The 25,647-nt window shown below is 31.6% G+C and overlaps 1 protein-coding gene across 3 annotated transcripts in view; it reads right to left on the reverse strand.

Annotated features, from left to right (window-relative positions):
* Nucleotides 1-24,578, reverse strand: part of LOC127698552 (pecanex-like protein 4) — a 37,073-nt gene extending 12,495 nt beyond the window's left edge. The window contains exons 1-7 of one of the 3 annotated variants that reach the window (XM_052202043.1): nt 24,550-24,578; nt 20,861-21,647; nt 20,152-20,325; nt 19,105-19,646; nt 18,677-18,813; nt 14,263-14,743; nt 157-1,383 (exon numbers count right to left, since the gene is read on the reverse strand). In XM_052202043.1, the coding sequence (XP_052058003.1) occupies nt 157-1,383; nt 14,263-14,743; nt 18,677-18,813; nt 19,105-19,646; nt 20,152-20,325; nt 20,861-21,558 (3,259 nt within the window). In that variant the 5' untranslated portion in view covers nt 21,559-21,647; nt 24,550-24,578. Of the gene's footprint in view, nt 1-156; nt 1,384-14,262; nt 14,744-18,676; nt 18,814-19,104; nt 19,647-20,151; nt 20,326-20,860; nt 21,648-23,854; nt 24,050-24,516 lie in introns of those variants that run through there. The other 2 variants (XM_052202040.1, XM_052202041.1) reach the window with 2 other exon arrangements.
* Between the last annotated feature and the right edge of the window lie 1,069 nt (nt 24,579-25,647).

Consider the following 25,647-nt stretch of genomic DNA (forward strand, 5'->3'; position numbering starts at 1 on the left):
AAATTTTCTGGTACAAAATGTAATTAATCTTATGTAATATGTGTAATACTATAAATCTACCATTTCTTTATCGTTTTTCTTACAAAATAAAACAAAACAAAATGATACAAAAAAATATGTATGTGTTGAAATATAATATACAATTATTAAACATACCATTTGATTCAAAAATAGAATAACAAGCCATTATAAGCTGTGAGTAACAATTAAGTAGAGCTTCATCCCCAGTTACTTCTCCAAGTACTTGCTGTGTTGACAGTCCAGTATTTGACCAGTCCAATGTACCCAATACATGTTTGTACCAATCACGTGGAAATTTACTTAAGTACCGAGACAGCTGAGAATATTCTAATGGCAATTCTCTCCACCTAGATGGTAAACTTATCTGAGTGGAGTGTGAACATTTAAAGTCAGGTGACCCTGCTAGATTGGTTACAGGTTTATAAATTGTGTTACCATAAGAAAACTGGTTCTTTTTTATTGGAGCCTTTGATGTATTGTTGACAGGTTTTGATCTCTGGTTAATATCCATAGCTGGTAACCCAAAGTCAAGGTCATCTAACATCTCATCAAGGACGTCAATATCGTCATCAGATTTCAATGTTTTATTTGATATTATTGGCTTTTTTATTTCTTTTTTAGGTGGTTTCTTATCATTGAATAAACCATCTTCAGAAAATATACTGTCAGTAAAACTATTGAGAGAAGACCATGATGACTTCCTTTTAACAGACCTTGATGATGGTGGACGGACAGTTGTTCTGTTATCCTTATCTACCACAACTTCCACTGTTGTTTTATGAACTGATGGCAAGTTTCCTTTCCTTGTATTTTCTGTATTTGTAACATTATTGGAATGCCTTAAGTTACCATTGAGACCATTTGAAAAGTTATTATTAGATTCCTTTTTAAATTCTGTCAATTCTACTTTTTCAACAGGTTTTTGTCTAGCCTTCGTCAAACTTTCATCCCCCTTTTTCTTTCCTTCCTTCAATTTGATCTGATTCACATGTCTAATTAGAACCCATACTAAAGCTTTGATGAAAGAAGACATGACAATATCATAATTAGCAGGATAATCTATTATTCCTGTCAGAACATTTCTGGCATCAGAATATGCCTCTACATTAGCAGAATCCATAGGTGTCAATGTGTGCATTGGATACTCATTCAGATAGCCTATACAAGAAGCATCTTCCTTTTCAAATGCAGATTCAAATATTTCATCTATCCTTGCTGCTTCAGCTGTGTGACAAGATGTTTCCTGCAACTCCAATCCTTTAATATTTAAAGAACAGAATCCATAACCTCTTTCAAGAACCATAACCCAAACAAGTCTGTCTTGGAATCTGACAAGGTAATGAAATCCTGGGACTGGTTCGCCTTTAAAATAGACAAATAGATAAACCCTAATTAAAACATCAAAATCATAGGGGTTTTCATTTCTACTTCATATATAAGAATAACAGAAAATCTCAATTATTATGAATTATATGTGTGTGTGTATGTGTATCGTTCAAATTTTGTGACTTCATGTTCCAGGAAATATTTTTATAAATACTCTTCCTGTTTACTTGAAATATAAGGTGTTTATACAAAAATATACATGTATTGATTTTCTATGTTTTAATTATAAGGTATCCTGAGCATTTTCTTGACAACATGACTACTTAAAGAGTATAAAAATAAGATGTGGTATAATTGCCAATGACATGAACAGTCAGAGCTCTGACATAAACAAGTCAGAATAAAATGACTTCCATAGGTCAGATATAATTTGATGTAAGTGTTGTCTCCCTTCTTGCACTCAACAGAATATGACTTGTACAGGTCAGTTTATGTCAGACTTTAATTTATCATAAAATGACTTCCACAGGTCAGATTTTGCACAAAATATTGTGACTTAATATCTTCATATTCTAATAAGATTTATGCCCCTTTTTAATGCATTTTGACTTCGAGAGGTCATTTTTGTTCTGATTTGAAGCAGTCATTACTACCACTTTGTTATCAATCTCCATAAAAATATGGTGATTACTAGTTTCGAATTAAAGAGTTTTAAAAAGTGGGGCTCATCTGACATCATACCTTCTCCTTTCCAGAATCTAAACCTAATATATTTATCTCATCACTTTCAATTATTTCAAAATACAATTCAAAGAAAAACCAGGTGAGAAAAAATGGATCATACAATTTTCTGAATATCAAAAGATTTACAAAATACAATATTGGATACATTACATGACAATACTTCAAATCTTCCAAGGAAAAACAAGACACTTATTCATGATAAGACTATGTTAATAAAAGATATATTCTCATCCACTTTAAGCTAAATGTATTAAGAGCAAAACATTTATTATTTTAATATTTCATTGAGGTAAATACTGTTGTGCAAACTGACTCAAACAAGTCACATTATGTTCTGACTTACTAAACGTATTACAACTTTTAAGTCTAGTATTGTCATATTGATTTAAAAATGTATAGGTAAGCCAGATAAAAGACTGAGGAAATTAGGTCCCCATAAGTCACAATAATGAGGACTATAAAAAAGTTTATTTGGTATATTCAATATTAAATGTATTTTGTTTTAAACAGGTCAAATCATGTTCTGACTTAAAAGAGTCAGTCCAAAACTAAAATAAATTTATTGAAATATTTAAGCCGGGCATTGCCATATGATATTAAATGAATGTATGGGAACGTCAGATAAAAGACACAGGAAATATATGTTAAGATCCCCTAAAATAAATAACCATTTGACTTAATTGTTTCTAAACATTTATCAAATAATAAACTCGAAAATGGCAGATTCAGAAGCAGTCTGAAAGCAAGGACTTTCCTGGATTAAAGGAAGTACACCTAGCTTTGATTGGAAATTTTGTTCTGTAAACTGACTTTAACAGGTCAAATCATGTTCTGACCTCAAAGAGTCAGTCAAAACTAAACTTATTACAACTTTTAAGTCTAGTATTGTCATATTGATTTAAAAATGTATGGGAGAGCCAGATAAAAAACAGAGGAAATAAGGTCCCCTAAAGTCACAATAATGAGGATTATATAAAAAAGTTTTTTTGGTATATTCAATATTTAAATGTATTTTGTTTTAAACAGGTCAAATTATGTTCTGACTTCAAAGAGTCAGTCAAAAACTATACTTTAACTAATTATTGCAACTTCTAAGTCTGGCATTGTCATATGCATTTAAGAATGTATGGGAAAAACAGATAAAAGACACCCAATAATAAAGTCACAATAATGAGGACTATAAAAAAGTTTGTTTGGTATATGTTATATTCAAATGTATTTTGTTTACAAGTTTCATCAAATTATCTTAAAATTTTATTCTATTTCTGTATTTTCATGACTTTTTCTTTTCTGTTAAGTTAACACATGGAACTTTTGGTTGTAAAAAATATTATTTTAAAGACCATTTGACTGAATTGTTTCTAAAAAAACTTATCAATTAACATGATTAATTAACTAAACAGTAGCAGATTCAGATAAAGGGAAAAAGGGGGGGGGGGGGGGGGGGGGGGGGGGGCTTAGAGGAAGAAGACCTAGTTTTGATTGGAAATTTTGTTCTGTAAACTGACTTTAACAGGTCAAATCATGTTCTGACTTCAAAGAGTCAGACAAAACTAAACTTATTTCAACTTTTAAGTCTAGGATTTTCATATTGATTTTAAAATGTATGGGAAAGCCAGATAAAAGCCAGATGAAATAAGGTCCCCTTACGTCACAATAATGAGGACTATAAAAAAGTTTATTTGGTATATTCAATATCAAATGCATTTTGTTTTTAAAGATTTTCATCAAATTATCTTAAAATTTTATTTTATTTCTGTATTTTCATGACTTTTCTTTTCTGTTAAGTTTACACATAGAACTTGTGGTTGCCAAAAAAAATAAAATTTTAATAACCATTTGGCTGAATTGTTTCTAAAAAAACTTATCAATTAATTAACTCAACAGTAGCAGATTCATATTTAGGGGGGGGGGGGGGGGCTTAGAGGAAGAACACCTAGCTTTGATTGGAAATTTTGTTCTGTAAACTGACTTTAACAGGTCAAATCATGTTCTGCTTTCAAAGAGTCAGTCAAAACTAAACTTATTAATACAACTTTTAAGTCTAGTATTGTCGTATTGATTTAAAAATGTATGGGAAAGCCAGATAAAAGACAGAGGAAATAAGGTCCCCTAAAGTCACAATAATGAGGACTATAAAAAAAGTTTATTTGGTATATTCAATATTTAATGTATTTTGTTTTAAACAGGTCAAATCATGTTCTGACTTAAAACAGTCAGTCCAAAACTAAGTTTATTGAAATTTTAAAGTTGGACACTTCCATATGATATTAATGAATGTATGAGAACGTCGGATAAAAAACATAGGAAATATATGTAAGATCCCCTAAAATAAATAACCATTTGACTTAATTGTTTCTAAAAATTTATCAAATAATAAACTCAAAAATGGCAGATTCAGAAGCAGGGCTTAAAGGAAGTACACCTAGCTTTAATTGGAAATTTTGTTCTGCAAACTGACTTGAACAGGTCAAATTATGTTCTGACAAATTGACTTAAACAGGTCAAATCATGTTCTGACTTAAAAATATCAGTCAAAAACTAAATTTATTGAAATTTTTAAGTCAGGCATTGCCATATGATATTAATGATATGTATGGAAAAGTCAGATAAAATACACACGAAATACATGCAAGATCCTCTAAGATAAATAACCATTTGACTTAATTGTTTCTTAAAACTTATCAATTAATAAACTCAACAGTGGCAGATTCAGAAGGGGACTAAGAGGAAGAACACACAGCTTTGATTAGAAATTGTGTTCTGTAAACTGACTCAAGCAGGTCAAATCATGTTCTGACTTATAAGAGTCTGTCAAACACTAAATGGATTGCAACTGTAACAGTCGGGCATTGTCATGATTGTGATGTGATTGTTAGAATGTATGGATACAAGTAGGAAAAAAGATCACAAATATTAAGTCACAATTTTTAGAACTATATAAAAGTTAATTTGGTATATATTTGATATCTTAATATTTCATTGAGGTAACTCCTGTTGTGCAAACTGACTTGAACAAGTCACATTATGTTCTGACTTCAAAGAGTCAGTCAAAAACTATACTTTTACTAATTATTGCAACTTTTAAGTCTGGAATTGTCATATGCATTTAAGAATGTATGGGAAAATCAGATAAAAGACACCCAATAATAAAGTCACAATAATGAGGACTATAAAAAAGTTTATTTGGTATATTTAATATTCAAATGTATTTTGTTTACAAATTTCATCAAATTATCTTAAAATTTTTATGACTTTTTTTTCTGTTAAGTTAACATATGGAACTTTTGGTTATAATTATTTTAAAACCATTTGACTGAATTGTTTCTAAACAAACTTATCAATTAATTAACTCAACAGTAGCAGATTCAGATTAGGGGGGGGGGCTTTGAGAAAAAGACCAGTTTTGATTGGAAATTTTGTTCTGTAAACTGACTTTAACAGGTCAAATCATGTTCTGACTTCAAAGAGTCAAACAAAACTTAACTTATTACAACTTTTAAGTCTAGTATTGTCATATTGATTTAAAAATATATAGGTGAGCCAGATAAAAGACAGAGGAAATAAGGTAGCCATAAGTCACAATAATGAGGACTATAAAAAAGTTTACTTGGTATATTCAATATTAAATGTATTTTGTTTTAAACAGGTCAAATCATGTTCTGACTTAAAAGAGTCAGTCCAAAACTAAAATAAATTTATTGAAATATATAAGCTGGGCATTGCCATATGTTATTTAATGAATGTATGGGAATGTCAGATAAAAGACACAGGAAATATATGTAAGATCCCCTAAAATAAATAACCATTTGACTTAATTGTTTCTAAAAACTTATCAAATAATAAACTCGAAAATGGCAGATTCAGAAGCAGGGCTTAAAGGAAGTACACCTAGCTTTGATTGGAAATTTTGTTCTGTAAACTGACTTTAACAGGTCAAATCATGTTCTGACTTCAAAGAGTCAAACAAAACTAAACTTATTACAACTTTTAAGTATAGTATTGTCATATTGATTTAAAAATGTATGGGTGAGCCAGATAAAAGACAGAGAGAATAAAGTCCCCATAAGTCACAATAATGAGGACAATAAAAAAGTTTATTTGGTATATTCATTATCAAATGCATTTTGTTTTTAAAGATTTTCATCAAATTATCTTAAAATTTTATTTTATTTCTGTATTTTCATGACTTTTCTTTTCTGTTAAGTTTACACATAGAACTTGTGGTTGCCAAAAAAAATAAAATTTTAATAACCATTTGGCTGAATTGTTTCTAAAAAAACTTATCAATTAATTAACTCAACAGTAGCAGATTCATATTTAGGGGGGGGGGCTTAGAGGAAGAACACCTAGCTTTGATTGGAAATTTTGTTCTGTAAACTGACTTTAACAGGTCAAATCATGTTCTGCTTTCAAAGAGTCAGTCAAACTAAACTTATTAATACAACTTTTAAGTCTAGTATTGTCGTATTGATTTAAAAATGTATGGGAAAGCCAGATAAAAGACAGAGGAAATAAGGTCCCCTAAAGTCACAATAATGAGGACTATAAAAAAAGTTTATTTGGTATATTCAATATTTAATGTATTTTGTTTTAAACAGGTCAAATCATGTTCTGACTTAAAACAGTCAGTCCAAAACTAAGTTTATTGAAATTTTAAAGTTGGACACTTCCATATGATATTAATGAATGTATGAGAACGTCAGATAAAAGACATAGGAAATATATGTAAGATCCCCTTAAATAAATAACCATTTGACTTAATTGTTTCTAAAAATTTATCAAATAATAAACTCAAAAATGGCAGATTCAGAAGCAGGGCTTAAAGGAAGTACACCTAGCTTTAATTGGAAATTTTGTTCTGCAAACTGACTTGAACAGGTCAAATTATGTTCTGACAAATTGACTTAAACAGGTCAAATCATGTTCTGACTTAAAAATATCAGTCAAAAACTAAATTTATTGAAATTTTTAAGTCAGGCATTGCCATATGATATTAATGATATGTATGGAAAAGTCAGATAAAATACACACGAAATACATGCAAGATCCTCTAAGATAAATAACCATTTGACTTAATTGTTTCTTAAAACTTATCAATTAATAAACTCAACAGTGGCAGATTCAGAAGGGGACTAAGAGGAAGAACACACAGCTTTGATTAGAAATTGTGTTCTGTAAACTGACTCAAGCAGGTCAAATCATGTTCTGACTTATAAGAGTCTGTCAAACACTAAATGGATTGCAACTGTAACAGTCGGGCATTGTCATGATTGTGATGTGATTGTTAGAATGTATGGATACAAGTAGGAAAAAAGATCACAAATATTAAGTCACAATTTTTAGAACTATATAAAAGTTAATTTGGTATATATTTGATATCTTAATATTTCATTGAGGTAACTCCTGTTGTGCAAACTGACTTGAACAAGTCACATTATGTTCTGACTTCAAAGAGTCAGTCAAAAACTATACTTTTACTAATTATTGCAACTTTTAAGTCTGGAATTGTCATATGCATTTAAGAATGTATGGGAAAATCAGATAAAAGACACCCAATAATAAAGTCACAATAATGAGGACTATAAAAAAGTTTATTTGGTATATTTAATATTCAAATGTATTTTGTTTACAAATTTCATCAAATTATCTTAAAATTTTATTCTATTTCTGCATTTTTATGACTTTTTTTTCTGTTAAGTTAACATATGGAACTTTTGGTTATAAAAAATATTATTTTAAAACCATTTGACTGAATTGTTTCTAAACAAACTTATCAATTAATTAACTCAACAGTAGCAGATTCAGATTAGGGGGGGGCTTAGAGAAAAAGACCAGTTTTGATTGGAAATTTTGTTCTGTAAACTGACTTTAACAGGTCAAATCATGTTCTGACTTCAAAGAGTCAAACAAAACTTAACTTATTACAACTTTTAAGTCTAGTATTGTCATATTGATTTAAAAATATATAGGTGAGCCAGATAAAAGACAGAGGAAATAAGGTAGCCATAAGTCACAATAATGAGGACTATAAAAAAGTTTACTTGGTATATTCAATATTAAATGTATTTTGTTTTAAACAGGTCAAATCATGTTCTGACTTAAAAGAGTCAGTCCAAAACTAAAATAAATTTATTGAAATATATAAGCTGGGCATTGCCATATGTTATTTAATGAATGTATGGGAATGTCAGATAAAAGACACAGGAAATATATGTAAGATCCCCTAAAATAAATAACCATTTGACTTAATTGTTTCTTAAAACTTATCAATTAATAAACTCAACAGTGGCAGATTCAGAAGGGGACTAAGAGGAAGAACACACAGCTTTGATTAGAAATTGTGTTCTGTAAACTGACTCAAGCAGGTCAAATCATGTTCTGACTTATAAGAGTCTGTCAAACACTAAATGGATTGCAACTGTAACAGTCGGGCATTGTCATGATTGTGATGTGATTGTTAGAATGTATGGATACAAGTAGGAAAAAAGATCACAAATATTAAGTCACAATTTTTAGAACTATATAAAAGTTAATTTGGTATATATTTGATATCTTAATATTTCATTGAGGTAACTCCTGTTGTGCAAACTGACTTGAACAAGTCACATTATGTTCTGACTTCAAAGAGTCAGTCAAAAACTATACTTTTACTAATTATTGCAACTTTTAAGTCTGGAATTGTCATATGCATTTAAGAATGTATGGGAAAATCAGATAAAAGACACCCAATAATAAAGTCACAATAATGAGGACTATAAAAAAGTTTATTTGGTATATTTAATATTCAAATGTATTTTGTTTACAAATTTCATCAAATTATCTTAAAATTTTATTCTATTTCTGCATTTTTATGACTTTTTTTTCTGTTAAGTTAACATATGGAACTTTTGGTTATAAAAAATATTATTTTAAAACCAATTGACTGAATTGTTTCTAAACAAACTTATCAATTAATTAACTCAACAGTAGCAGATTCAGATTAGGGGGGGGGGGCTTAGAGAAAAAGACCAGTTTTGATTGGAAATTTTGTTCTGTAAACTGACTTTAACAGGTCAAATCATGTTCTGACTTCAAAGAGTCAAACAAAACTTAACTTATTACAACTTTTAAGTCTAGTATTGTCATATTGATTTAAAAATATATAGGTGAGCCAGATAAAAGACAGAGGAAATAAGGTAGCCATAAGTCACAATAATGAGGACTATAAAAAAGTTTACTTGGTATATTCAATATTAAATGTATTTTGTTTTAAACAGGTCAAATCATGTTCTGACTTAAAAGAGTCAGTCCAAAACTAAAATAAATTTATTGAAATATATAAGCTGGGCATTGCCATATGTTATTTAATGAATGTATGGGAATGTCAGATAAAAGACACAGGAAATATATGTAAGATCCCCTAAAATAAATAACCATTTGACTTAATTGTTTCTAAAAACTTATCAAATAATAAACTCGAAAATGGCAGATTCAGAAGCAGGGCTTAAAGGAAGTACACCTAGCTTTGATTGGAAATTTTGTTCTGTAAACTGACTTTAACAGGTCAAATCATGTTCCGACTTCAAAGAGTCAAACAAAACTAAACTTATTACAACTTTTAAGTATAGTATTGTCATATTGATTTAAAAATGTATGGGTGAGCCAGATAAAAGACAGAGAGAATAAAGTCCCCATAAGTCACAATAATGAGGACAATAAAAAAGTTTATTTGGTATATTCAATATTAAATGTATTTTGTTTTAAACAGGTCAAATCATGTTCTGACTTAAAAGAGTCAGTCCAAAACTAAAATAAATTTATTGAAATATTTAAGCCGGGCATTGCAGGGCTTAAAGGAAGTACACCTAGCTTTGATTGGAAATTTTGTTCTGCAAATTGACTTAAACAGGTCAAGTCATGTTCTGACTTTAAAAAATCAGTCAAAAACTAAATTTATTGAAATTATTAAGTCAGGCATTACCATTTGATATTAATGATAATGTATGGAAAAATCAATTAATAAACTCAACAGTGGCAGATTCAGAAGGGGGCTAAGAGGAAGAACACATAGCTTTGATTGGAAATTTTGTTCTGCAAATTGACTCAAACAGGTCAAATCATGTTCTGACTTAAAGAGTCCGTCAAAAACTAAATGGATATGCATAAAATCTGGTTCATAATTTTTGAAAAGATGGAGAGATTAATGAGTCTATATTTTGTTATTCCGACTCACAAATGTCACTATGTGACAAATTTCGGGAATTTTTCTCTCCTTTTGACTGATTCCTATATGTTGTATGGGTGCCATAACTATCACTACAACATGTACAAATTCAGCACATTCTAAGGGACGCCATCAAAAGACCAATGTAGGATAAAAAAACTTGAATCAAATAGTTTGGGGGTGGGGGTGGGGTTAAAGTTGCTGCAAGTTTTGTTTATCCAAAATCGATTTTACATAAATCCATATTGGTCAATCAATGTTTCCCAAATTAAGTTAAGAGGGGGGGTGGGTGGGTCAGTGAAAAAACTATGTGATGTGAATTAAGTTTTTTCCTATATTGAACTTTTGATGTCGTCCCTAATAACTTGACCTATTACAGTATTTCTGTCTGAATTTTTTATGAATATTCTGTATTTACTAATTTAACTACATGTATGTTATTGCAAGTGTATTAATTAGCTTTGTTTATTACTTATATTAAACTAAACCTCTATTAATCAATTATCTTTACTCTGGTTATTGATTATATAAGAAAAACTCTGCCTATTACTATATGACTGTAATCTAAACTCTGATTGTTAACATCCTGGATTGCATATCTGCATGACCATTAAACTCATGGTATACCCATTTTATTTGAGGATATAAAAGTATTGTTTTTTCAATATAACATTTTCAGACACATTGAATCTGTGAAGACAACTTTCAATTTGACTTTAGAAATTAAAGAGTTTGTAAGCAAAATGTGGGGGAAATTTAATTATAATTAAGAATGTTTAAAATTAGTTAAGAAAAAAGCCGACATTAATAATGTTAAAAAAAATTTGAGGAGAAAAAACATACAAATTCAGACCAAATATGGTGACTTTGTTGTCCTTCAAGAAGCCGTACATATAATCCATAATATTTTCACTGTTTTTTAAATACATGTAAAAGTTGAAAGATAACTATCTATTGATTTTTTTTTAAATAGCTTTTTTCACAACACTTATAACTTTGTAATTTATGTTCCATTGTACACTTGTTATTCTTAATATCTTTAAAAATTGTTGTTTGGGAACAAAATCTTGTCAGGGTTTCTTATGGTACTAGCATGACAAGTGCATTCATATTCTAAAATACTCTAAACATTAAAAAAAGTCAGTATTTTCAGATCATTCTGAGTCTTTCTGGCCTTATTAAGTCAGAACATTCAGACTTTTATAAGTCAGAACATTCAGACTTTTATAAGTCAGAACATTCTGACTTCCAATGTTCTTCTCACTTCTGTAGAAACAAAGACTATCTATGTCTCAAATAAGAGGTAAATGCTTCATGTGGCTAAGCATCTGGGGTAAGAATTATAGATGTGTAATTTCAGAGGAAAACAAATATGCCAAAATTTATTTTTTTTTCATATAGATTAGACCGTTGGTTTTTCCGTTTGAATGGTTTTACACTAGTAATTTTTTGAGGTCCTTTATAGCTTGCTGTTCGGTGTGAGCCAATGCTCCGTGTTGAAGGCCGTACCTTGACCTATAATGGTTTACTTTTATAAATTGTAACTTGGATGGAAAGTTGTCTCATTGGCACTCATACCACATCTTCCTATATCCATGTAATTAATAAGATGTGATGTATGTGAGAGGAAAATAATACTGAATAGACAATTCTGTTTGCACAAACACTGATAAATATAATATGTAAAGGTGGTCTCTCAGCAGATTAAAATAAACAAGAAATAATTGGAACAGGATGCTGTTACGAAGTCTCCCAAACAAATTTAAGCTCCCATAATTCGTCATTCCCATGGTTGCCTGACATTGGGCAAGTTCCAGTACAAATTGGTTTTGTCTAGTAAAGTGATATGCATAAGTGACGCCTAGGGTTTGACCCTGCGTGTCATTCAAATCTTCTTGAAATGACGAACAGGAATATCATATGGTTTACCTTTAGGTGTGGTGATCCAGAACATTTCAAAAAGGGGGATGGGGATGACACCAATGGACTTCCCCTATATTTCATTTGATTTGTTTTATTGTCCTGTGCAAGAATGTATATGGTGTAGGGGTGGGGATCTCGACCGTTTACAAGTTTTCAAACATGAGGGGGTGGGGTGACCCTCAGGGACTCCACCTTTATTTCATTTGATTTGTCTTATTGACCCTTACAAGAATATATATGGTTAAGGGGTGGGGATCCCGACCGTTTACAAGTTTTCACACAGGAGGGGGTGGGGGTGACCCCAAGGGACTTCCCCTATACTTCATTTGATTTGTTTTATTGTCCTATTCAAGAAAATATATGGTTTAGGGGTGGGGATCTCGACCGTTTACAAGTTTTCAAACAGGAGGGGTAGGGGTGACCCCCAGGGACCCCCCCAACATATCATTTGATTTGTTAAATTGTCCCATACAAGAATATATATGGTTTAGGGGTGGGGATCTCTACCGTTTACAAAATATAAGAACATTTGCAAATGGCAGGGGGTGGGGGTAAACCTGGAGACTAGCCCGGTATATTTCATTCAAATCAGTTTGACATTATAGAGGAATAGAGAAATGACAGGGATAGGGGTGATCCCTGGAGACTTGCCCTACATTTCATTTCATTTGTTTTATCATTTCCCATGATCATAAATGAAGACCAGGTGTGTGCATCACTTATTGTTCTCAAGTTATAACTTTAAAAATAAAAAAAAAACCCTTTGGTTCTTTAGTTAAACCCCTCCCTTCCTTTTTCTTTTATTAAAATTTTTCCCATTTTCGTTTCATTATCATCATATCAATATTCACAATGATCGTTTTTCTCATAGGGAGAAACGAATCAGAAAGGTTAAAAAATCAGTTCGTGATTGAGTTTAAAAATAGAAAAATCACGTGACGATGTTCAGCTCGAAGCAATAATTTTACTTTTTAAATTGCACTGACTGGTTAATAATGTTAATATTGTTTAAGACAACACGAGTTATCTCCCGAAAATAACAATTCATTATCATAACAACATTTTCTGACCTGAACAAGTCAGAATTGTCAAACACCAGGTCATCTAAAAGACCACGCGTCCGTATTTACAGGTCGCGCGCCTTCATGAAACAGCAAAAAAATCACTTGCAAGGAACTTCTTTATAGGCAAAAAATATAAAAATGCCCATGAAAATACGGAGGTAATGTGAATTACCTTTCGAAAAATGCCCACAATGACCTAGATTTTCACTAAAAATCGTAAATAATCAATATAATATTCAATGACTTCTCGTTCGAGACACTTCCAAAACAACGAATCTCAAACACGTGATCTCTTGCAAAAAACCACGTGATCGTATGTGTCGTAGATCGGCGGCAAATTCAAAATAACTTCTGGTTTGACGGACTCGAGTGAAAACTACGCAAAACAAAAATTGACGCGTACAGGTCAGAATTTTAAAACACTTTCTGACTTGAAGAAGTCATTTTATTCTGACTTGTTTATGTCAGAGCTCTGACTGATGAATGAGACAACTTTCCACCAGAGACCAAATGACATAGAAGTTAACAACTATAGGTCACTGTATGGCCTTCAACAATGAGCAAGCAGTCAGCTATAAAAGACCCCAAAATGACAAATGTAAAACTATTTAGAAAGACCCATTTGTTCTATGCGAAGAAAACTTCATGACTTTGGTAAAAATAGGAAACACAATTCATCTACCAAAATTGTTTGGATGAATTAAATATGTTTTTACCTTTTTTTCTACTGAACCATTATATTTGTCAAGACTTCCGGTTTGATTTATTTATTTAAAAAAATTAAAAATATTTGACCCTATTTATATTATATAATTATGACATAATACTTTAAATTTTAACAAAATTTTAAAAAGCCTTTATTCGTATCTATTCAAATTTTTATCCAGTAACTAACCTGTATAAGTAAAATATTACAAAAAATGTTTCATACATAGCTTTTACAGTTTCTGTCAACCATAACCAAATATTAAAACCTACCAAGACTGCCATCTGCAAATGCTGCCCTTAAAGTTTGGGATAACTTTGGAGCCACTTGCATATAAAACATAGTATCTGGATTACTGTTAGCTGATGCTCCTACTGCCTCTGGCCAGAACTTGTTTGGACGTGGAAATCCAATGAAGAACAAAGGTAAGGTGAAGAGTGACAGTAATGGTGCAGATAGAACAGTCGCTGCTCCAATGATTCCCAGTACCACAGGGAAAAACAATATTGATAACACAAATATTGGAACTGTTGACTTTCTCCTCTGTTTCTTGTCTGATACAGATGTGAGCAGAAGAGTAAAGGCAAAATATAACTTGTAGATGAACTGGAAAAATCTGTCTCTGGAAAGTCCAATGAGAAGTGACAGTATTGGTACTCCATAACTCATGACTGTGGAATTGTTTGGAATGGTGATCAGTATTATGTGTACAATTGAGAGTTCTAAGAGACTACTAACTGTTCCCTGCCAAATCTGCAACATAAAAAAGATACATGCATGTATTTCTAGATTTCTTTTATTCAGTTATTTTTGGATTTGATCTACTAATTGTAAATTATGAATTAAATGCATGAATGCATTATTGCAATCCTTGACATCAGACAACAGCAAGATATTTTAATGCAATTTTATATATGTTGTAGTAGAATATTACAAACAAGATTTAAATTGCAAGTTTTTATTATTGCAACGTTATTAATTTTAATCCTGTTGCAATTTTTGGCATTTATATTAATGTCCCATTTATTATTGAATTTACATGAGATAATTTTTAAGAAGGGGACATAACTCATATTCATCCAACAATTTCTTCAGAACAAAAAAACTAGAGGCTCTCAAGAGCCTGTGTCCCTCACCTGTATCTTCTGTGGTTTTGGAAATCATGTAAAATAAGGTTAAAATCATAATAAATAGTTTTAGATACCCCAATAATGACTGAGACCAAGTTTGGTTTAATTTGGCCCAGTAGTTGATTTAAAAAAGCAGGTCATCACATTGTAGTCTTACAATAGTAACTGAAGACCCCTTATCATTATTCAAATTAGTTTTCAAGTTGTGACCATTTGAAATTGTTTTTTTACAATTTTCCCATAGACTTCTATAGTAAACCCCTATGTTCTATTTTTAGCCATGGTGGCCATCTTAGTTGATGGGCGGGGTCATCGGATTCATTTTTTTAAACTAGATACCCTAAGGATGATTTAGGCCACGTTTTGTTTAATTTGACGTAGTAGTTTCAGAGGAGAAGATTTTTGTAAAAGATTACAAAAATTTACGAAAAATTGTGATAAATTGACTTTAAAAGGCAATAACTCCTTATGGGGTCAATTGACAATTTTGGTCATGTTGACTTATTTGTAGATCTTACTTTGCTGAACAATTTTGCTGTTTAGAGTTTATCTCTATCTATTATAATATTCAAGATAATAACCAAAAACTGCAAAATTTCATTAAAATTACCAATTCAGGGGCAGCATACCAACAACTGGTTGTCTGATACGTCTGAAAATTTCAGGGCAGATGGATCTTGACCTGATGAACATTTCTACCCTTGACAGATTTGCTCAAAATGCTTTAGTTTCAGAGATATAAGCCAAAAACTGCATTTTACCCCCTCCCTTGTTTTATTTTTAGCCATGGTGGCCATCTTGGTTGATGGGTGGGGTCATGGGATAAATTTTTTAAACTAGATACCCTAAGGATGATTTATGCCAAGTTTGGTTTTATTTGGCCCAATAGTTTCAGAAGAGAAGATTTTTTGTAAAAGTTAACAGACGACGACGATGGACACCAAGTGATGAGAAAAGCTCACTTGGCCCTTTTGGATTTCAATACTATCATACTTATTTGTATCTAGTTTGAGTTGATCAATACAACTAAATGGTATATGATACAGAAGAGATCATACATTGATCTTTCCTTGAAAATTTTACACACATCATAGTTGATATACAACAATCTTGAAAAATGCAAAGAAAATTATCCTCATGACTTACTTTTCGAGATATTTCAGTTTGATTTATATGTGTCTGAGGTGAAAACAAATTTACATTTCAATATACTTTTCAGAGAGAAAAAAACACAACTTTTCAAACACAGAGATATTTCCACCCAGTTTTTTTGCAAAGTTTTCCAGAAATAACAGACCTTTTTATTTATCTGTTTGTTTTTTTTTTAAATAAACACTACTTTAAAAATGATAATCAATATTAATCAAAATTTAATCATTTATTCTTTTTGTTTTGTTTTAGATCTGAAATAGTTTTGAAAACGAAATCACTATACTACATGTACTATCTCTAAAAAAATAAAATGCTCCGCTGGGAGCAGCTTGATACGACCACAGAGGTTGAACCCTGAACAGTTGGGGCAAGTATGGACACAACATTCAAGCTTGATACAGCACTGAATTTGGATTGTGATTAAATATTTGACACAGCTTAGGTTTCTGACACAGAATGAATGTGGTTTGAGAACTTAAAAATTTTTAATTTACCTATTCAAACCATATCTTTATTATTTGCTTTTATATATAAATCAGAAATAACCAATTTTAAATGGAAAATTTTAAAGAAAGAAAAAGGAAAAAAAGGAAACCCCCCCCCCCCCAATTTTTTGAACCCCCTTATGATTCATCACCCCCAAACTCAATCCCAGCCTTCCCTTTGTGGTATGGTACCTTGCAGTACAATTTAAGAGAGATCCATACACTTGAACACAAGTTATAATATTATTTTCTGGAAACTAGAAAAATGCTTGTTTTTTTGCCCCTTTTTTGCCCCAAATTCCTAAATGTTTAGGGCAATTACCCTCAAACTCAAACCCAGCTTTCCCTTTGTGATATGGAACCTTGTAGTACAATTTCATAAAGATCCATCAGTTACACACAAGTTATTGTCATGAAACTAGAAAAATGCTTGTTTTTTGCCCCTTTTTGGCCCCTTATTCCTAAAATTTGAGGCAATTACCCCAAAAATCAATCCCAGCCTTCCCTTTGTGGTATGGTACCTTGCATTACAACTTCAGAGAGATCCATACACGTGAACACAAGTTATTGTCTGGAAACTAGAAAAATGCTTATTTTTGGCCCCTTTTTGGCCCCTTATTCCTAAACATTTAGGGCAATTACCCCCAAACTCAATTCCAGCTTTTCCTTTGTGATATGGAATCTTGTAGTACAATTTCATAACGATCCATACACTTACACACAAGTTATTGTCCTGAAACTAGAAAAATGCTTGTTTTTTGCCCCTTTTTGGCCCCTAATTCCTAAAATTTTGAGGCAATTACCCCCAAACTCAATCCCAGCTTTCCCTTTGTGATATGGAACCTTGTAGTACAATTTCATAAAGATCCATCAGTTACACACAAGTTATTGTCATGAAACTAGAAAAATGCTTGTTTTTTGCCCCTTTTTGGCCCCTTATTCCTAAAATTTGAGGCAATTACCCCAAAAATCAATCCCAGCCTTCCCTTTGTGGTATGGTACCTTGCATTACAACTTCAGAGAGATCCATACACGTGAACACAAGTTATTGTCTGGAAACTAGAAAAATGCTTATTTTTGGCCCCTTTTTGGCCCCTTATTCCTAAATGTTTAGGGCAATTACCCCCAAACTCAATTCCAGCTTTTCCTTTGTGATATGGAATCTTGTAGTACAATTTCATAACGATCCATACACTTACACACAAGTTATTGTCCTGAAACTAGAAAAATGCTTGTTTTTTGCCCCTTTTTGGCCCCTAATTCCTAAAATTTTGAGGCAATTACCCCCAAACTCAATCCCAGCCTTCCCTTTGTGGTATGGTACCTTGCAGTACAATTTCAGAGATCCATACACTTGAACACAAATTATTGTCTGGAAACTAGAAAAATGCTTGTTTTTGGCCCCTTTTTGGCCCCTTATTCCTAAACGTTTAGGGCAATTACCCCCAAACTCAATTCCAGCTTTTCCTTTGTGATATGGAACCTTGTAGTACAATTTCATAGAGATCCATTCACTTAAACTAAATTTAGAGTGCGAAAACCAATGTGTCTTCGGACGACGACGACGCCAACGTCATACCAATGTACGACTGCAAAAAAATCATTTTGCGGTCGTATAAAAACCTGTTCAAAATGTTATAAACATTAACATGAACATAAACATAGAAATCCTACATTCAGAAGGTAATATTATACTCAGAAGGGAATATGAAGTTTTGTGCGACGTCACTTGGGAGAGTCTCAACCAATCAAATTTTGATTTCACTATCAATATTAACATGCAGTGGAATAATCTGCAAATTATCGATGCTTATCATTAGTGACTTGTGTTATTATCTGCCCCTTCTACTGTATATATATAGTATGTCCTTAAGAAAGGCTGTGTTTTTGAATATAGATGTACATTTTAATCAGCTTACCCATCTAAATACTCTAACAGTACCAAATGTGTACCACACAGCTTTTGTAGTGTCCACTCCTGATGTCAGGGACACAGAATCTGGGTCTGTACTGGTGATGAGGATTGATATATAAGCCAACATAAGGAAAGGACTCACTGCAAAGAAAACTGGGATTTTATCCATAAGAAATGAAAAAGATCTACAATGTCTTGAAAGACAACCACCTTTTAAATATAAAAATTTTGATGAGGCATTTTTTTTATATTTTTAAATAATCTTCATGTGTTTAGGATAAATATACCTGAGTAAACCAGTATATTTACCATGGTGACAATTTAAAGTGTTTCTTATCCAAATCCGGATGAATGAATGAATGGTACATGTAATGAAACTGATTCAATGTAAGGTCTTGTTCTATAATTTTATGAATTGCTATAGAATCTTACCCCAGTTTACTATAAATCTCCTTATTACTCCTAGTATTCTTAGTCTCCGCCGTCTTTTGTCATATGATCTTCCTCTGCTGTTTGGATATATACACGGCAAGTTTCTCCACAATCCAAAAAAAATGTAAACATTCTGTAAGTCCCTAAAAATTTTCTCTGCAAGACAACATCCAATTATAACATATCCGATTATTTTCCACGCACTTGAATCTATAGAACCCGCAGTGCCTGTGTTAGAATTTAACATTCCTGACATGACTCCTACAATTACCATCATGACAAAATGGTAAAGACATTGTAATAATCCAAATTTCCATAAAAACCCATATTTTGATGTCTGACTCGTGACATCCATAGAACTGGTACCAGATGTCACTTTATTCCTATACAGTAAGAAATGATAAATGTTATTGGCTGCTGCACCAAGGTCAAGGCTAAGTAAGTATCCCATCAAAGCACATATAACAACTGTTGCTATACTTTTCTTTATAAAGTAGGCAGCAAGAAAGACTGTTACTGAAATCACCAACAAAACAAGTAATCTGAAAAATAAATTATGTTTAATTAGTTCAGACTTTTTTTTTTTATTTAAGCATCTCAAAAGGTGTGACTGTCTCTTAAAGATTTTAGTTTAATTTGCCACAAAACAAATTGTATTTTTTGCTTTATTATCTTAAATATACATATATATGTACTATATTACATAATTTGAAATTGGTTATGCCTTGTATTTACTTCATTGCTACAAACATCTTTTTGACAATAATTGCCCCTTAAAGTTTTTTATTTGTATGAATAAGGGAAACATGTTGTGGGGTTCTATCTCATTTTCCGAATGTTGCTCCTTTTGATATCTTTAACAGCCTTTTAAAGACCTCTTCATAAATGACGAAACTATGTTACCTTTATTTATTCAGAAAAACAAAAAACTGCATAGGGCAGGACTAGAGGGGTGCAGGATCCATTTATTTAAGTAAAATTACAACCAGGTATTAGTTTCTGTTTCATTTCAGTTTACAAGGTAAAAAGGTAAATATATACATGTACCTGATATCAGAAGACACAGGAGATCCTCCTAGCATAAATACATGAATCTGTTCAAATAACCAGAGGATGAAAGCATCTAAGGGAGGTAATAAGCCTGTTATCCAAGCCAGAGGTAAACAGACAAAAACTATGTGAAGTGCTTGGTCAGCTGTGTTAAAAACTGTTGAGTAATACCTACATTTAAAAAAAAAATATAACATTTATTTTACACTAAATATGCATGTTGTATGAAGATAAATCTCTATCATCTATTCACTTTATAATTCAAACATGCCTATTTTAATTTATACTTTATTTCTACAAATATGTAGCTTTTAATTGCTAAACAATGTACATTTAATTATAATTTTGCATGTCTTATAAATTTTAAAAGTTATTTTTTAATTAACTTGATTGAATATGGTCATGCACATATTGATTACTATGATGAAAAGGTACTGTGTCACGAGAGTTTACAGTATAGTATTCATACAGGATCATGTGTGCTGTTTTTTTTCTTCAGAATAGTGATTTTCTATACAAATGTAAATTTACATTTATTTGTGAAACCATGTTGGATAAAATCTGCAAATAATTCAATTTTTTTAGAATTATTTGCAGATTTTATCCAATCTGGCTTCTAATTGCATATAAAATGTACTGGTACTTATATAATAAGAATTTATCATATACATGTATTTGTAAACTAAAATGACATACTTATACATACCTATTCATAAGATAAATAGAAACACAAATGAGAACATACAGTGACCTCATTAATGGAGCTATTTCCCAGCTATCTTGTGTTTTGTAAGTATTTGGTTCTGGTGGTGACCCTACAGATAAGGAGTACTGAGCTATGCATAATGTCAACCAACCAAATATATACAATACTACTGTTGCCCCAGTATTGTGACTATAAAGTGAATTTAGTGTCATTGGTAATAAGTACATGAAGGTCAACCCACACACAAATCCTGACAATACTGCATGGATAACAATATTAAATTTGAATCTCTTCTTTGGTACAACAAATTCCAAAGTTTCAACACCACAACAGGAGAAGAAGTCAATTTCATCTTCTTCCGCTAGTAGATTTTTCTTTGTAGGATATGGAAGGTCTGATGAATTCTGAGCTTGAACTATTGTTGATGTCAACTGCACAATCAACACACATGTAAAAATCAAACTTCCAGTTATAATACTGCCTACATAATCATCTATGGTTTTAAGTTCTACTAATAATGTGAATATACCGCCAATTAAAAATGGAAACAGAAATAATAACAGCTGTTGGAAATATACATAAACAGGTGCCTCATATCCAAGTCGTAATTTTGGTCCTCCAAGCAGTGTCTGAGGAAATCTTTTAGAAAGGAATTCTCGTTTATATTCATTCAGAAGAGGAATCCCAGTTCCCATCATGAATGTATTACAAAGCTGAATGTTGTGTCTTTAATCATCAACCTTTCTCAAACTCCATGTTGGAATATTACATTTGTTTGTTGTTTCAGCTGAAAGACAGAAAAATAAATAAAGTAATTAAACATTTTTCATATTAGAATTGAGAATGGAAATGTGTAATGTGTCAAAAAGACAGCAACCCGACCAAAGAGCAGAAAACAGCCCACCACCACCAATGGGTCTTCAATGCAGCAAGATTTCCTGCACCCAGAGGGCTTCAGCTGGCCCCTAAACAATAATGTAATCTAGTATTTCTTAAAAAGTAGACCAAGGTGATCTCTCTGTTTGATGAGGTCTTCTGAATTTCCATTTAGCAGATAATTAGTCTCTAGGTAGTTTGATTTTTTTTAAGATTGAATATACATACTCTCATTATGAAATATTTAATTAGCAAACAATTCCACACATTTAATAGTAACATACATTTGTATTTCTACTTAGAAAAATGTAGAGCTCAACAAACTGTATAGACTTTTGTCTATTGTTGAAAACCTGATCTTAACCTCAAGATGCCCGTTTTGATTTTTCTTGCTATTCTCATTGATGTAAACACCACGTGTCAAATGAATGAACAGCTTGATAGACAATTCAAACTAATAAATATGCATAACACTACATTTGTATTATGTGATAAGTTATGTACAATAATGGTATAGTTATGTGTATGATATTTATTGATATATGTATATTAGGATTGATAATTTATGATAAGGTCACTAGTCTTAACCCCAATCTCATCTTTTTATTCTTAATCATTGTTAATTGTGACATAACTGTAAGCTACTAATAACCAGTGTTATAAGCTTGAGGAACACGACCGGTGCCACATGTGGGGCAGAAACTACTTTCCCTTCTGGAGCACATGAGTTCATCTCCTGTTTTAAATGGGGTTAATGCAGCTGCTAAGTCTTTAGTTTATTTATGTAATTTTTTGTTATTGTTGTTTGTCCTTTCTCCATTTTTACTTTTCACCATGTTGTTTTCTGTATTTTATATTGGACTTTTTCAAATCCCCCCCCCCCCCCTTGGTGTTTTTTTTATCTTATTTTATTACAGGACCTTTTAGACATATCGTCACTAGAATCAACTGAGATTCATATACATTCATCAATCCTGTGGATTTACCTCATACTGATATGGTGTCATTAGGAATGATATGTGACGTGCAAGATTTATATAAAAGAGGGAGAAGAAATAAGATAGCAAGGGAGCAATCAAAAACCAATCAATCCTGTGGTTTTACCTCATACTGATATGGTGTCATTAGGAATGATAATATGTGACGTGTAAGATTTATATAAAAGAGGGAGAAGAAATAAGATAGCAAGGGAGCAATCAAAAACCACAAGTAGAACAAAAAACATACAATACCATGACCAAAAATAAAACCAGGTAAAGACAATTCACAAAATACTACATAGAAAACAAAAGATTAAGCAAAATAAACTCAACCAAGAACTAGGTTGAACTCATCAGGTGCTCCAGAATGGTAAGCAGTTCCTGATCCAGCCTCATATTGCCCATGTTATATACATGTACCAGTCCAGATATTTCAATTGATCTGATAATCAAAAAAAGTATTAATGGCAGTCTTTGGTTTATAGATTTAATCATGTGAAGACCATTTTCTTTGAAAAATTTTGACACTAGTATAGGGCCTACTGTGAACACATTGGGAAAACTGGAACTGGATATTGACAAACATAAACTTAATCAGTATGCATTGAACAACATTTAAAATCAATGTAAGTCACAGTTTATTGGTTATACAACCCTTTTGAAGGCATTATGGACACACAAAAATGTATGCTCTTTTTCAAAAGACTGTGCATGCTAGGAACATATAATATGTTCATCACAAGACAATGAAAAGGCAAGTATTTTAATAGACTTAAAAATAATTACAAACTTATACAACTTGAATACTAGTTATTATACATTTTAGGATCCTTCAAATTCAAATGAATAGTGTTACATGTATATGACATCATAATGACCATCATGACAGATTGGCAACATTTTCTGATATTCTTTGCACAACATAACAGATGAATATTTCTTTTTTAAAGCATCACAGCTAAACAGTTAGGTCATGATGCAACCTGCTAACTAATTAATCACCATTAAAAAACAATTAAACTAAATTAATTATTTTCAATGAGATTATGAGATGATCATCCCAAGTGAAATCAGATGGTTTGGAGATGATTCTGTATCTCTAATAAACAACAAACTATTAATCATGTTAATTGTTTACATTGTGTCATGTCTGAGTTGTTAGAGTTGTCTTTAACACTGATTAAAAGTGTCTCTAAATGGATCTAACTGGTTTAAGTTGTCTTTTAAACTGGTCAGAGTTGTCTTTAAAAGTAATCTGAGTTTTCTTTAAATAGGTTGAGTCGATTTGGGTCTGACTTGTCTTGGTCTTTGGTCTGAGTTTTCCTGATTCCAATTGACATCATACCTTAAAACATGTATCAATTGATAGTTTTTACATGAACGTGTGTACCATGATGACAAGTGTAATGAAACATAATTTTCTCTTTTTTCACTGAAAATAATACCCATTTATTAGGTTCTTCTCCAAACCTGTAAGCTGTTGTATAAGAACCTTATTTATGTCTCTATTCACCCTACATGGTAAACGTGCACAAGGAAATTCAAAATCTTCAACATTACAAAATCTATTTAATTTCACAGGTATCTGCATTAACTTTGGAGTGGTGTGTTCATTGTTGTGGCACGTTTTTTTGGAATGTTGATTTTCCTTAGATACAAACTACATACATACAGGCACTACTGCGATTGAACGTTGTAAAAAAAAGAATAAACGGAGATATTTGGGTTGTGCTTATTCCAATTTTACTTAATTCAAAAACATCCATTACTTAAATAAGAAAGAACAAAGGCTCAATATACTTATGTCAAAACATTGGCATCGAAATTCCTTACCAAAAAATATAACACTAAAACAAATGTCGGAACGGATACGTACTGTAGAGGGGGATAACTGCGTTATTTAAAATAATAATAAAAAAAAAACAGCAACATGTGAACCCGATACTGCTGACCATTGCTGACTGGTCAGCAAAAAATTTCTGCTGAATTGATTTGCTTTAGACAAGGATGTATAACTAACATACGTCTAATATACGTCTTTGCTTTAGATATGTGTAGAAGATCATAAGTCTTGCACAAGATCAAGAAAAGCACTGTTGGATTTTAGTCAGTGTAAATATACCAAAAAAATATATACATTACACGGCTTCCGTGTGATTATACCTTAAAAGGGTTTAATATCATTTATTTTAGCTATTACTCAAAGTTTTCTTCGTTTTTCCTTCGCCTAGTATACAAATAAACTCATCATAGATACAATGCCTAATCCTGTTGCAATTTCCAATTTCCAGTGAAAAAGGGATGTCCAAAGAAACATAAATGCAAATTGCAAAGACCATCGCAATATAACTAATATTAGCGTTCAATTTGCTTTAAAATCTGGATGCATTTTTTTTAACTTTCATAACTTTACATTGTGTTTCCTGCATGCCTTCAATGTATTTTGCCCCTTCAGGACCTTCAGTGTTTGTCTTATACTCATACAATAGTTATTAGTAAATGTAAGTCTTGTGGGAATATGTGATATCAGGACAGTGTTGATGTTAAAAATCTGCACAAGTGACATTGGAAAATTAATGTGAATTTTCGCATTACTAAACTACATCCAGGACAAGTAAGGACAGTTGAAGAGTTTGACATCATTTTCATGAAAGCACGGCCATCATTAAAGTATATTGACCTCTAGTTGTTTCTTTTTTGCTGCTGTTGTGTTACTGTCCTATTGGATTTTACCCAACATATCCTTTTATATAAATTGGTTCCATTGAGCACATACTCTATGCAAAAATGGGTATAAAGTTCCTATATGAAATCGACTTACAATTACGGCTTATTTGTAGATCTTATCTTACTGGTCATTTTTTATATTTAAGTTTCCGGCTTTCTATTTATAATAGTATGCAAGATAATAAACAAAAGCATAAAAAAATG

This window comes from Mytilus californianus, unplaced genomic scaffold (assembly GCF_021869535.1).
Source record: "Mytilus californianus isolate M0D057914Y unplaced genomic scaffold, xbMytCali1.0.p SCAF_4, whole genome shotgun sequence".
Taxonomy (NCBI): Eukaryota; Metazoa; Mollusca; class Bivalvia; order Mytilida; family Mytilidae; genus Mytilus; species Mytilus californianus.